Source organism: Rhineura floridana, chromosome 9, assembly GCF_030035675.1.
Source record: "Rhineura floridana isolate rRhiFlo1 chromosome 9, rRhiFlo1.hap2, whole genome shotgun sequence".
NCBI classification, from domain to species: Eukaryota; Metazoa; Chordata; class Lepidosauria; order Squamata; family Rhineuridae; genus Rhineura; species Rhineura floridana.
The window spans coordinates 113,679,318-113,693,333 of record NC_084488.1 but is presented as its reverse complement, the minus strand read 5'-3'; the positions used below and the strand labels follow the sequence as shown (position 1 = coordinate 113,693,333).

The 14,016-nt window shown below is 43.8% G+C and overlaps 1 protein-coding gene across 3 annotated transcripts in view; it reads left to right on the top strand.

The window, feature by feature from the left end:
• PPEF2 (protein phosphatase with EF-hand domain 2) overlaps positions 1-14,016 on the top strand; it is a 64,058-nt gene that overhangs the window by 26,434 nt on the left and 23,608 nt on the right. For all 3 annotated transcript variants that reach the window (XM_061584827.1, XM_061584828.1, XM_061584826.1), the window contains exons 5-7: positions 6,416-6,591; positions 12,410-12,524; positions 13,797-13,843. In XM_061584827.1, the coding sequence (XP_061440811.1) occupies positions 6,416-6,591; positions 12,410-12,524; positions 13,797-13,843 (338 nt within the window). The remainder of the gene's footprint in view (positions 1-6,415; positions 6,592-12,409; positions 12,525-13,796; positions 13,844-14,016) is intronic.

Here is a 14,016-nt window from a genome sequence, read left to right as displayed (position 1 = left end):
CGACCACAAATTTCATTGATGCAGAGCTAGCAAAGCGTTACGGAATTTCCCAATGGAAATTGAACACCCCCTTGCCGATGGAGACCATAGACGGGAGGCCCCTGAAAGGAGGGGGGGTAACACGAGCAACAGAGGAATTGAAACTGCAAATCCCGGGGCATGAAGAGTTCATTTTGCTGTATGTCACAGACCTTTTGACCTTTGATGTGATCCTAGGGATGCCTTGGTTAGTCAAGCATGACCCACAGATAAAGTGGAAGGATGCTGTGGTGTGGTTCACTTCTCAGTATTGCCAGGAAAACTGTCAGGCAGAAGAAAAACCCAACACGTTGGCTGGAGCAGTGCAGGAGGCCAAGCAAGTAACCCTTCCCTCGAAGTATGGAGAGTTTCGAGATGTGTTCGATGCAAAAGAGGCAGAGACGTTACCCCCCACCGCCCTTATGACTGTGCGATTGATCTCGTGCCAGGAGCCAGCATTCCATCAGGAAGAATTTACTCTCTTACAGAGAATGAGAGAGGGGCCCTGAAGGAATTTCTGGAAAAAAACCTGAAGCGAGGATTCATACGTCCCTCACAGTCCCCCGCTGGAGCGCCCCTGTTGTTTGTGAAGAAGAAGGGGGGGAGCTCAGGCCTTGTAACGATTATCGTGCATTGAACCAAATCACCATCCCTAACAGCTATCCACTGCCCCTGATCTCAGAGCTGTTAGACCGACTGCGCTCTGCAAAAATCTTCACGAAACTGGACTTAAGAGGGGCATACAATCTGATCAGGATGAAGGAGGGACATGAATGGAAAACAGGATTTTTGACCTCTTATGGACAGTTTGAATATCTGGTCATGCCATTCGGACTTTGTGGAAGCCCAGTGTTTCAAAAGTTCATGAATGACGTGTTTAGAGACCTTTTGGATAAGTACGTAATCTGTTATTTAGATGATATACTGGTGTTCTCAAAAAACCAAGAAGACCATGATCAGCATGTGAAAACTGTGTTGGGAAGACTGAGAGAGAATCATCTGTATGCCAAGTTAGAGAAATGTGGGTTTGATCTAAAGTCTTTGGACTTTCTTGGATATCGCATCTCAGCAGATGGAGTAGAAATGGGTCCAGAAAAAGTGAGTTGTATATTGGATTGGGGGCAACCAGCCACTAAAAAGGATGTACAACGTTTTTTGGGATTTGCCAACTACTACAGAAAGTTCATTCCAGGCTTTTCCAAGTTAACAGCCCCTCTCACTGACTGCTTAAGGGGGAAAAAGAAATTTCAATGGACAAAGGCCTTCGAAGAGCTGAAAGGGAAGTTTTCCTCCGAGCCCATCTTGCATTTTGCTGACCCTACCCGCCCTTTTGTTGTGGAGGCAGATGCTTCAGATTTTGCCATCGGGGGGGTTCTCTTACAGATGAATGGGGAAGGAACGGAGCTACACCCTTGCGCGTACTTCTCCTGAAAACTAAGGGACGCTGAGAGAAATTATACAGTGTGGGAAAGTTACTAGCCATTAAGGATTCTTTTCAAAATTGGAGACAATACTTAGAGGGGGCCCAACATCAGATAGAAGTACATTCAGACCACAAGAACCTGGAGAGTCTACAGATGGCCCGGAAGTTGAACCAGAGGCAGATACATTGGTCGCAGTTCTTTACCCGGTTTAACTTCAAGATTACTTACCATGCCCATGAAAAAAAATCAGAGAGCAGATGCCCTGTCCAGGCAGCCACAATACCAAGGAGGTGAGATTGACCACCAACCCCAGTACGTAGTTCCACCAGAGAAGCTGGTGTTGGGATCATGTCAACTCTTTTGGGAAGAGGAGCTCAGAAAGGCACAAGAAGCGGATCCGTGCATGCAACAGTATATCCAGGAGATGGAACAGAGCCAGGGCCCAGAAATAAACTACCATTGGAAAGATGGCCTGTTGTGGCATAAAACCGCCAGATATGTGCCGAAGGGTGATCTAAGACTCAGGATCCTGTGTCAGTGCCATGACTCTATCACAGCGGGACACTTTGGCATCTTTAAGAACATCCAGAATGTAGCCAAGGACTTTTGGTGGCCTCAAATGCGCAGAGACATTGAGAACTATGTAAAATCCTGTGCCATCTGTATGCGAGCAAAAACAGACACGGGAAGACCTGCAGGGTTGATGGAGACCCTCCCTACCCCGAACGAACCCTGGAAAGATCTATCCATGGATTTTATAACTGATTTGCCAAAGTCCCAAGGAATGACGGCCATACTAGTCATAGTGGATTATCTGACAAAAATGGCACATTTCCTCCCTTGCCCAGGGGCCTTAGAGGCTAAAGAAACAGCCAAGCTGTTCATAAAGGAGATTTACAGGCTACTTGGGTTGCCAAACAGTTTAGTCTCAGATCGTGGAACCCAGTTCACAGCTAAGTTTTGGAGAGCAGTTTGGAAGCAGTTACAGACGGAGTTAAAACTTTCTTCTGCTCATCATCCCCAGACGGACGGGCAGACGGAGAGACTGAACGCCGTGTTGGAGAGGTATTTACGTTGTTATGTTTCGTATCAACAAAATGACTGGGTTTCCTATTTGCATTTTGCAGAGTTTGCCTATAATAACTCCTTGCATACTAGCACTGGACAGACACCCTTCTTTGCTAATTATGGGTTCCATCCCAAGGCCTTCCCTAGTAGTGCAGAAAGTGTACTGGTGCCTGCAGCAGGGGAATTTCTGCAGGAATTACAGGCCGTGCAGCAGGTACTTAAACAGCAATTGAACGATGCCAAACTGGAGTATAAACGAATTGCTGATCAACATCGAAGGGAGGGGGCCTCCCTCCAAATCGGAGATCAGGTGTGGCTGTCCACTCGCTTCCTTCAGATGCCGGGCACGTGTAGAAAGCTGCAAGACAAGAGACTGGGGCCTTTCGAAGTGGAGGCACAAATCAATCCCGTGGCGTATAGATTGAAACTGCCAGCTACCTTCAAAATACATCCCGTGTTTCATCGCTCCTTGCTAACGAAAGCAGCCCCCCCCCAGCGATTTACGACCTCTAGAAGTCCCAGGGGCACCCATTCTAGTAGGGGGGCAACCAGAGTTTGAAGTGGAACAGATTCTTGATTCCAGAAGGAGACGTAATCAATTGCAATATTTAATTCACTGGAAGGGTTATGGGCCAGCTGACAGATCGTGGGAAAATGAGAGGGACATGCACACCCCAGATTTAGTGGAAGACTTCCATAAACGGTTTCCCCATCGCCCTAAGCTGACAGGTGGGGGGGAGGCACAGCATGAGGGAGGGGATGGTGTCAGGATGTAGGATTGGGACCTTAGCACTTCAGACGAGGAGGAGATCAGTTTCCCAGAGCTGAGTGAAGGAGGGGGGAGAGACCTCTCAGAGATAGTGTTGCCCAGCAGCTGAAGAGGCCTTGAAACTCCTACAGACAAAGTTACAGATGCTTCTCAGGAATTTCCCACGCTCACCCCCCTCATTGAGCCACAGCAGTTAGACCAGGAAGGAGGGGGAGCTCCACTCCCTCCTCAGACAGAGAAAAGCCCGCCTGATGTTCACCCCCCTCTTTCTCCAATACCCGAGATAGAATCCTCAGAAGGGGAGGAGGTAGAACTGCCCCCATCACCACGAACCCGAAGAAAACAAAAACGCACCAGGGGAAGAGAGAGAAGGTGCGGGGAAGAAAGCACCCTAAGGCGGAGTGAGAGAATTCGCCCCAGAAAGCCCCCTTAATAAGGGTAAGGGGGGGTGGAAATTCCTTCGTTCTGTCAACTCTCTTGCATGTCGCAGGACACGTGTATTGTGTTGCTTCATGAGGAGACATAGTCTCTGTCTGGATATTACATTAATAAAAACTGAATTGCTTTCATCGACTGGTGTGATTCCTGAGTCCAGCCCTGGACACGACACATAGCTGCCCTCCCCAGTCCTAGCCTTCTTCTGATTTCTTGACTATTATCTCCATTTTGGTTAATGACTTTGCCGAAGTATTGATAAGTTCAATGTCCTCATTATCAACTTTAAAGTTACATAAATCTTCTGTTGTCATTACTTTAGTAATTTTGACATTCAGCTGTAGTCCTGCTGTTGTGCTTTTCCTCTTTAACCTTCATCAGGATTTGTTTCAAATCATTACTGGTTTCTGCTAATAGTATGGTATCGTCTGCATATCTTAAATTATTGATATTTCTCCCTCCAGTTTTCACACCTCTTTTATCTTGGTCCAGTCCTGCTTTCCTTATGATATGTTCTGCGTACAGATTAAACAAATAGGGTGTGAAACAGGGATGTATTTTATCACCCTATTTGTTTCCCGATGGGGAACCAATCAGTTTCTCCATATTCTGTCCTTACAGTACCCTCTTGTCCAGAGTATAGGTTGCGCATCAGGACAATCAGATGCTGTAGCACCCCCATTTCTTTTAAAGCATCCCATAGTTTTTCATGATCTACACAGTCAAAGGCTTTGCTGTAATCTATAAAACACACAGTGATTTTCTTCTGACATTCCTTGGTTCTTTCCATTATTCAACGTATGTTTGTGATATGATCTCTGGTGCCTCTTCCCTTTCTAAAGCCAGCTTGGACATCTGGCATTTCTCACTCCATATATGGTAAGAGCCTTTGTTGTAGAATCTTGAGCATTACTTTACTTGCATGGGATATTAAGGCAATAGTTCGCTAATTACTGCATTCCCTGGGATCCTCTTTCTTTGGAATTGGGATGTGTATTGAATGCTTCCAGTCTGCGGCAATAGTCTTTAACAGAAATTGAATTTTGGACCTTTGCATGCAAAGTATATGCCCTACCACTTAGCTACAACCCTGTTTTAAAAAAAATCTTTTAAAATTGTCCTTTTCAATTCTTTAATGAATGCACATCATACCTAGTGCAGATCCACAGCATTAATTTAAAGTATATTCAACACATATTTGAAGCACATGAATCCCACCAAGAATCATGGGAACTGTAGTTTGTTAAGGGTGGTGGGAACTATAACTGTGAGGGGGAAACTACACTTCCCAGGATTCTTTAGGGGAAGTCATGTGCTCTAAAGGCAAGTTGGATATGCTTTAAATGTATTGCGTGGACCTACTTAATAAACTTTGCCTACATGTAAATCATTCTAATTAATTTTTTAATATGGAAATGATCTATAAAGTTTACTGGGTGACTATGGGCTACTCACCATTTCTTAGCATAATCTGCCCTTCAGGATGAAAACAAGAGAGGGGAACAATGAAAACCACAAGGAAAAAGGGCACACTGAAAATGTAGAGGAAGTAATACTGTACAAGCATAGTGTGAAATCAGATGCTTATCAGGACATGGTATGAAGAAATATTTATATAAGCATGACTATCAAATATGTTTATTATTTACACAACCTGTAAAGATACTGATAATGCAATCCTATGTTGCTTTACTCAAAAGCAAGTGCCATTGTATTCAGTGGGGCTTACTCAAATAGGGAAGTGTCCACAGAACTGCAACCTCAAGTTATAAGGAACTTTATTCATCCAACCCAAAATTCAGAATCACACCACTTTAAGCTGTTTTGCAACTGTTTATACTTGTTTTTATGGTTATTGGAAAGACTCCATATACACACAAACTGGAGATGTAAAAATGCATACATCCCATATAATAGTTTATTGCCAAAACCAGTTGGTCATTGCAGAAAATTTAAAAAAGAAATAAAAGCAATATTAGTTTCCTACATAATAAAAGCAGTGATACCTATGTAAGCCCTGCCTTAATTGCTTTAAAAATAGGACTGGAGAGGGAGAAAATGATTTACAACACAAACATAATTCTATGCTATGGTCACTCAAAAGTCCCATCAATTTACAGCACAATCCTAACCATGTCTACTCAAAAGTAAGTTCTATTGAATTCAATGGGGTTTGTATGTGGGATTAGCATTGCAGCTTTACTCCCAGAAAAGCAAGTACTGGATTGCATATTGGGAAGGTTTTCAAAACAGTGCCCTGTTCAACAGCCCAGGAAAATTTAAACTTGTTTGACTCCTGCACACAAGAGAGAAATAGACTGAAAGTAATATACTTACTCAATTGATGAGATTTTCAGAAAAGCAGGAAAAAACAAGTTTTCTGACTTGCAAAGGGCTCTAGTTACTGCCTTGTCAATCACAACACTGACTTCACTTATCGGTTACAAACCTGAAACGGCGGGATTAGAGCAGCCAGCTAGGCGTTTATTTAACTGAGGTTGTGGGTTGTAGGTGGCTGACGTTTGGTGTATATCTTGTGAACCAGACCACCTAGAAACTTAATTTTTTTTAAAAAATGAAAGCTGAGAGCCCGGAGATTAAGGTGACTCATCCAGAGAGCACCCCAATAATCCGGAGTCTCCGGCCAAAAACCATCTAGGACTGACCCAACCATTTTTGGTTTTCTTTCCTTCCTTCCTAGGAGATTTCCTTAACCGCATATTGTCAGAACCTGAAATGACTAAAGATCCCAAGCTAGAAAAATCCTCAACCTACGAATCAGTTGTGGTGCCAGACAGTTATATGGGACCTCGTCTTTCCTTCCCACTCTTGCCTGATCATGCCACTGTTTTACTGGAAGCATTCAAACAAGAACAAGTAAGTGTCTTAAAAGCGACTGTGTATTTTCCTCTCATTTTTTACTGCCAGAGGTGTCTGCCAGATAAAGAATAAAACTGTTGTGCTGTATCACACTTGGAATACTGCATACAGTTCTGATCGCCTCATGCTGAATTTATAAACAAACCAAGCCATGGTTTAGGGCTTCACATTATAAAGGGCCTCTAAAGTTGGAGATAACTAAGAAGATTTATTATACCTGAAATCGCTTTGGTTTAAATAACCTTTTGTATCAAATCCACCACCAGAATTCTGAACCCTGACCTCCCCATCCCCATCCCATCAAATTCCCTTCCAGAGCAGCTTGACCACTCGCATCATCCACAGGTTGCCTAACCTCACCTCAGACCTCAAGAGGTGACAACGGGAGCTCATATACCAACATGTTCTAAAGTCCCCTTCCACACCAGGCATAATCTCCATTAATCCCCTCCTCACCCCCACTCCTCCATACAGGCCTCTAGCCAGCCTCAATGTTTGCCCCCCCCCTCACAAATATACAGGGGTGTGTGTGTGTAGGAATTACAAACTACCAGAGATAAGGACTTGAAGCTTTTTTATTTCAAGATTTTAGCTAGAGATGTGAAGGCCTGGATAAAAAATTAGGAAAATGAGGGGGGGCAGGTTTTTCCATCCACCCCCCATTTTTCAGGAAGAAAGGGTTTTAAAAAGACCAGGAAAAAAGGTTTGCGTCGTTCCCTTCCCAGTGGCGTAGCTGGGGGGGGGGCAGAGGGGGCGGTCCGCCCCGGGCGGCACATTCTTGGGCTGGCCGGAGGAAACTCTTCGGGCTGGCGAGAGGAAACAGCTGTCAGACAGGACAGGAGTCGGGCTGTGGGTGGGAGTGTCCCCACCCGCTGCCTCAGCCTGGAGCTCCTGGCACGATCCTCCCCTCCCAGAAAGAAGGGCCTTCTCTCCGCTGGGGAGGGAACCTGCCTTCCTTACGACCTCTGGGACAGATTTCCCAACTCCCCCTCCATCCATCCCTCTTTCTCCCGCTGAAGAGCCACCTCCTATTTTCCTGAATCCCTGTGCGTGATTTGATTTGCAGGTTTTCCAACTGCAAAATGAACTCTAACCCACTCCCAGGCTCTCTCATACTTTCTCATGGAAACAGAAACAAGCAGGAAAATCAAGGCGGTAGTATTTCGCCAAGGTCTACTGCTTAAAGAAATCAACTCCCCACCACCGCCTTCACCCCTAATTCCACCTATGCTGCTTTGCTCCCCTTTCTGGCTCTGTCTTCCAGAAAGGCGCAGCAGTCTTGACATTCAAAAAATAGCACCAATGAATAGAGAGCGGGACTTGAGGGTTGGGATTCCAGTTCAGCCAGGCGAAAGCAGCCTTCAGCAAATCCCTCTATAATCACAGCCCAGGTTCTCCCATCTGTAAAATGGGTACAGCAGCAGCAAACCTCATAGGGCTGTTTGGAGAAGAATGCAGTTGAGATGGTAGGGCATTTATTATTGTTTGTCCAATCTAGCAAACTATGTGGACATGGTTTACTTTATGGCCCACAGATGTGGAAAAGCCTACTGCACTGCAAAAGATGCACTCTGGTACCCAAGGGCTATCCCACTGGGCACTCCACATAGCAGTTTTCACACAGCTAGATGCTCTTTCACTCTGTAGCAATACAAGTACAGCTATCAGCAGCTTCCGTGGATTTGGCTATCAAAAGGCCCTCATCATCATCTCTAGATACAGGTGCCAATTTCCTGGGCTCCATCTCTCCCCATGCCACGATGGCCACTAATCGGAATCCAGGGTGCAGATAAAGGAAGGGGCTCCATTTGCCATGTGGGACAAAATAAACATGCTGTAACAGGGAAGACTTAAGCGGGCAAGGGGAGGATGCAAAAGATTTTTACTGTGGCTTAACACCATTGGAATCACTAGGGGCAGAGGGAGGTTAAACTTCAGGGTTGTTGTTATGTGCCTCCAGGTCGACTACGACTTATGGCGACCCTATGAATCAGTGGCCTCCAAGAGCATCTGTCATGAACCACCCTGTTCAGATCTTGTAAGTTCAGATCTGTGGCTTTCTTTATGGAATCAATCCCTCTCTTGTTTGGCCTTCCTCTTTTTCTACTCCCTTCTGTTTTTTCCAGCATTATCATCTCTTCTAGTGAATAAGGTCTTCTCGTGATGTGTCCAAAGTATGATAACCTCAGTGTCATCATTTTAGCTTCTAGTGACAGGTCTGGTTTAATTTGTTCTAACACCCAATTATTTGTCTTTTTTGCAGTCCATGGTATGCGTAAAGCTCTCCTCCAACACCACATTTCAAATGAGTTGATTTTTCTCTTGTCCGCTTTTTTCACTGTCCAACTTTCACGTCCATACATAGGAATCAGGAATACCATGGTCTGAATGATCCTGACTTTAGTGTTCAGTGATACATCTTTGCATCTGAGGTCCTTTTCTAGTTCTCTCATAGCTGCCTTCCCCAGTCCTAGCCTTCTTCTGATTTCTTGACTATTGTCTCCATTTTGGTTAATGACTGTGCCGAGGTATTGATATTCCTTGACAAGTTCAATGTCCTCATTGTCAACTTTAAAGTTATATAAATCTTCTGTTGTCATTACTTTAGTCTTCTTGTCTTTGAGCTGTAGTCCTGCTTTTGTGCTTTCCTCTTTAACTTTCATCAGCTTTCATTTGAAATCATTCCTGGTTTCTGCTAAGAGTATGGTATTATCTGCATACCTTAAATTATTGATATTTCTCCCTTCAATTTTCATACCTCCTTCATCTTGGTCCAATCCCGCTTTCCGTATATGTTCCGCGTATTGATTAAACAAATAGGGTGATAAAATACAACCCTGTCTCAGACCCTTTCCGATGGGGAACCAATCAGTTTCTCCATATTCTGTCCTTACAGTAGCCTCTTGTCCAGAGTATAAGTTGTGCATCAGGACAATCAGATGCTGTGGTGCCCCCATTTCTTTTAAACATTCCATAGTTTTTCATGATCTACACAGTCAAAGGCTTTGCTGTAATCTATAAAGCACAGGGTGATTTTCTTCTGAAATTCCTTGCTCCGTTCCATTATCCAACGTATGTTTGCAATATGATCTCTCTAGTATATACATATTGTCACGTTGTTGTTGTTATGTGCCTCCAAGTCGACTACGACTTATGGTGACCCTATGAATCAGTGACCTCCAAGAGCATCTGTCATGAACCACCCTGTTCAGATCTTGTAAGTTCAGGTCTGTGGCTTCCTTGATGGAATCAATCCATCTCTTGTTTGGCCTTCCTCCTTTTCTACTCCCTTCTATTTTTCCCAGCATGATTGTCTTTTCTAGTGAATCAGGTCTTCTCATGATGTGTCCAAAGTATGATAACCTCAGTTTCATCATTTTAGCTTCTAGTGACAGGTCTGGTTTAATTTGTTCTAACACCCAATTATTTGTCTTTTTCGCAGTCCATGGTATGCGTAAAGCTCTTCTCCAACACCACATTTCAAATGAGTTGATTTTTCTCTTATCCACTTTTTTCACTGTCCAACTTTCACATCCATACATAGAGATCGGAAATACCATGTTCTGAATGATCCTGACTTTAGTGTTCAGTGATACATCTTTACATTTAAGAGCCTGGACTTTCTGCATGTATGGAGTGTATTGAGAGGGGCGGCAAACTCAGGCACCGCCCCGGGCAGCAAAAGCTCTAGCTACGCCGCTGTCCCTTCGCCTCCCCAAATTTTCCCATTTTTTTCCAGGCCTTCACATCTCTAAGCTTAGCAAAACTGAAAACTAATCCATCAGGCTGCACATCAATACTTGGAGGTCGCTGATTCATGGGGTCGCCATAAGTCGTAATCGACTTGAAGGCACATAACAACAACAACACATCAATAACATTTCCTCTTCCTTCCAACTCCCTTCCTTGCATCTAACTACAACTCCCAGCATGCAACTCATCCATGGCAACGGGGCAGAGGTCTGTTTATCTAACCTGAAGACCATTTTAAAGACTGCCTTTATAGTATCATTGACTAAGCAAAAAAATAATAAAAATTAACTTTTGAAAGTGAACGTCAGAAGAGAAAAAAAACAGCAGCAGTGGGTAGTTAAAAAATTATTGAAACATTACAGTTACTTCACTATCAACCTGGGCTCCCTTTGGGAGGAAGGGCGGCATATAAGTAAAATAAATAATAATAATTACAAGTATAGAGAAGGGGCCTCATGCTTGAGGTAGTCAGCCTGGCCCACAACAACCATAGGCATCCACTTTTTCTACTGGGATCATTTCTACAGCATCATTAATTAACTGATTCTTAATATTTCTGTGAGTGGGTTTTCAATCAGAGTGTATATCAGTAGTTCACAAACTTTCCCCCCCATGGACCACTTGAAAATTGCTGAGGGTCTTGGCAGATCACTTAATGATTTTTCCAGCCGGTATAACAATTATAATGCACTGTGCTAGATGCTGCATGATTTTTAATGGTATTTTTAGTGCCTCCTTCATTTCTTATATGGTATTTTATTGTATTACAACTTGCATTCCATAGAATTCAAATTGTGGTACAATAAAACACAATACGAGCAATAAAAATGCCATTAAAATTCAGTTTGAATACTTAATACAGACATACCGCAGACCACCTGGATGAAGCTTGCAAGCCACGGAACCCCTGGCATAGGTTAGATACCTGGTCAGATCCTTAGAGCTAAGGTTGCCTAGTACCTTCCCATTGTTAGGGAGATCAGCTGATGGATTTCAATCCCGTGCTGTAACAATGGCTGTGGAAATGGCCAGAGACTGTTCTAGAAGGAGTGAATCAGTTTGGAGAACTGATCCCTTAGCTGAGGATGATGTCATCATAGTGGTATGAGGATGGGGGTTGGAATGGATGATTCCTGCGGGTCCCCTAGCCTCTGATTTTGAATCCTATGCCCTGGGGGCTGGCTCTGCTAGCCAGATGAATCTCCTTTGTTAATCAAATAGAGTGGCCAGGTAAGATAATGGGCTCTATCAGTAGCCCAGCAACGGAGAATGGGCCAGGAAGAGCCCTATTGTCATTTAAACTCTGCGGGACAGGCTCCCCCTCTCTTCTGGCAGCTAGCAGAAGTTGTGCTTGTAGTTTTAGTGTGGCTAGAGAATTGCTGGGAACTGGAAGGCAGGCAGAGAGAGACTGGTTCTCGCACCATGTACTTTGGGGTGCCTCCTGCAACCCAGATGGAAAGCTGGATATTGGACTGCTGATGCATTGAACCCCTCCATTCTGAAGCTCAGGTTGGAATGTGTGCAAATAAATAAACCATATTTAATAAAGACACCGCAGTCTCCGCTGAACTTCTTCCCAAAGGAAACCAAACCCTGGAAGAGCGCAGGGACCCCCGTAATCTCACTGCTCAGAGATTGGGGGAGGCGCACAACAATACTGTGCTGGAGAAAGGCAAACTGAGGAAAGGACCAAGTACTGATTTAGCCCTGGAAGCATCTTGGTGGCTATTCCCTAGACCTCAGAAGTGGAAGTAATGGACTTGGGGACATCCACTGAAATGTTAAAGCTGTACCTCCCCCTGTGCTGTATATTTGTAAATAAATGCAAATAGTACAAAATGCCATAAGCCTTCATTCCAAAGGACACCAAAACCAGGTAAGCCCTGCACCTCTGAAACCTCTCACCACATGAAAAATTGGAGTATGCATAACACTATGTTGTTGTTTTTTATTTGTGAGCTGCCTTGAATAGTTTCTGTAGAAATGCAGGATAGAAATTACTGTAAGCAAATAGTTATTGTTTCCCCCTGAAGAATCTAATTTCTTCACTTTTTCCCAATAGCATCTTCATGCCCACTATGTCCTCAGACTCTTGCACGAGACTCAAAAATATCTCACCCAGCTCCCAAATATAACAAGCATCTCAACCTGCTGCAGCAAGGAGATCACTGTGTGTGGTAAGTGCTGTTGTTTATCAACACCACTGATGTACATTGTATTTTGCAGAATAGGATAAACTAGTGTTTCTTAAACAGTGGGCCAGGACTCCATCAGTGGACGTTGGACCACTTTCAGGTGGGCCTCAGTGCGGCAGCCTGCTTGGTCCCTTCTCACTTGCCTGCCTTGCCTACAAGCTGTGTCATGGTATTTTAGTTGGACCAAGGCCAGCACCAGCAACTCTTTGCAAGTTGAGTAAAAGTGGCTGAGGGGCTGAGATGGTTTGGGAGGAAAGGAAGTTCTGAGGAGAAAGGTCAAAGGAGATTCTGAAGAAAATCAGAAAATGAGATAAAAGGATGGTGAAGAAGAAGAAACCGGCACAACGGCCTCTACTTTGTGTATGTACAGGATCGAGGGTTCTCATGTTCACCTCTTTGCCCTGTGGCTATTCCCGATTTCAGTGATGATGACAATAATTGTAATTATAATACAAAGAAACTGGAAATAGAAAGGTAAGGGAGACAGATGTGGTAGAGAGGCAGAGCATCTACAACAGAGTGGTCTTTGCTAGGATACTACAACCTGCTCTTTCCTCACTCTTAAAATGAAGGCACAGTGTACCTCTAAGAATGGGCAGAGTGCATTTCCCTCCAAACATTCATGAGCAACTGAAGTCTGTATCTTTCCCTCACATTTAAAAATAAGAAGCAGAGTTCACAAGGGGACTGGATGTCTTCCTTATGCTCCAACATTCAGTCCTTAGAAACAAGGCACTGCCCCCTCACCTTTCTAAGCAAACTATACAATATTTTTGAAATAACTTTGTATTCATTTTCATTAAGCTTGCTGGTCTTTGACCGAAATAAACTTATTTACATTTTCATTAAGCGATACAAATAAAAAGAACAAATCTACAAAAATTACATTTCTTCATATTAAAGTAATACAATTTTTAAAAACCTGGTAGAATAGAAATATCTCTGCCTGGTCCTGAAAGCATAACAATTTCCAGACCCCAGGGTATGGTCTGAAGGCACATGAGGCCACCACCTTGCCAAAGCTAAGCAGGTTTGGGGCTGGTCAGTGCCTGGATGGGTGACTGCCTGGGAACCACATATACTCCACCTTGGGTTCCATGACGGAATAAATGTGGGATATAAATATAAGTGTGAGCATGTGTGAGAGAGAGGAAATAAATCAGCATCATGAATTGAATCAACTGCTTGATGTAAAATGCTTATGAGTTAAGAACCCTCATTAAGCTGATTACCCCTCCCCCCTTTGTTTATTAGGAGATTTGCACGGGCAGTTGAATGACTTGTTCCTCATATTTTACAAGGTATGTATGGGATGCAGGTTAGCTTACATTCACAACTGTATGCTGGATATAACATAAATCAATCAGTCCAATTCTATACCAATAAAACCTTAATTCTGTGCCCAGAGCAAATGATAAAAGTTCACAAAATGGCAACGGGCCATGTTGGGATGGCAGAAGAAAGGAAGGACAGC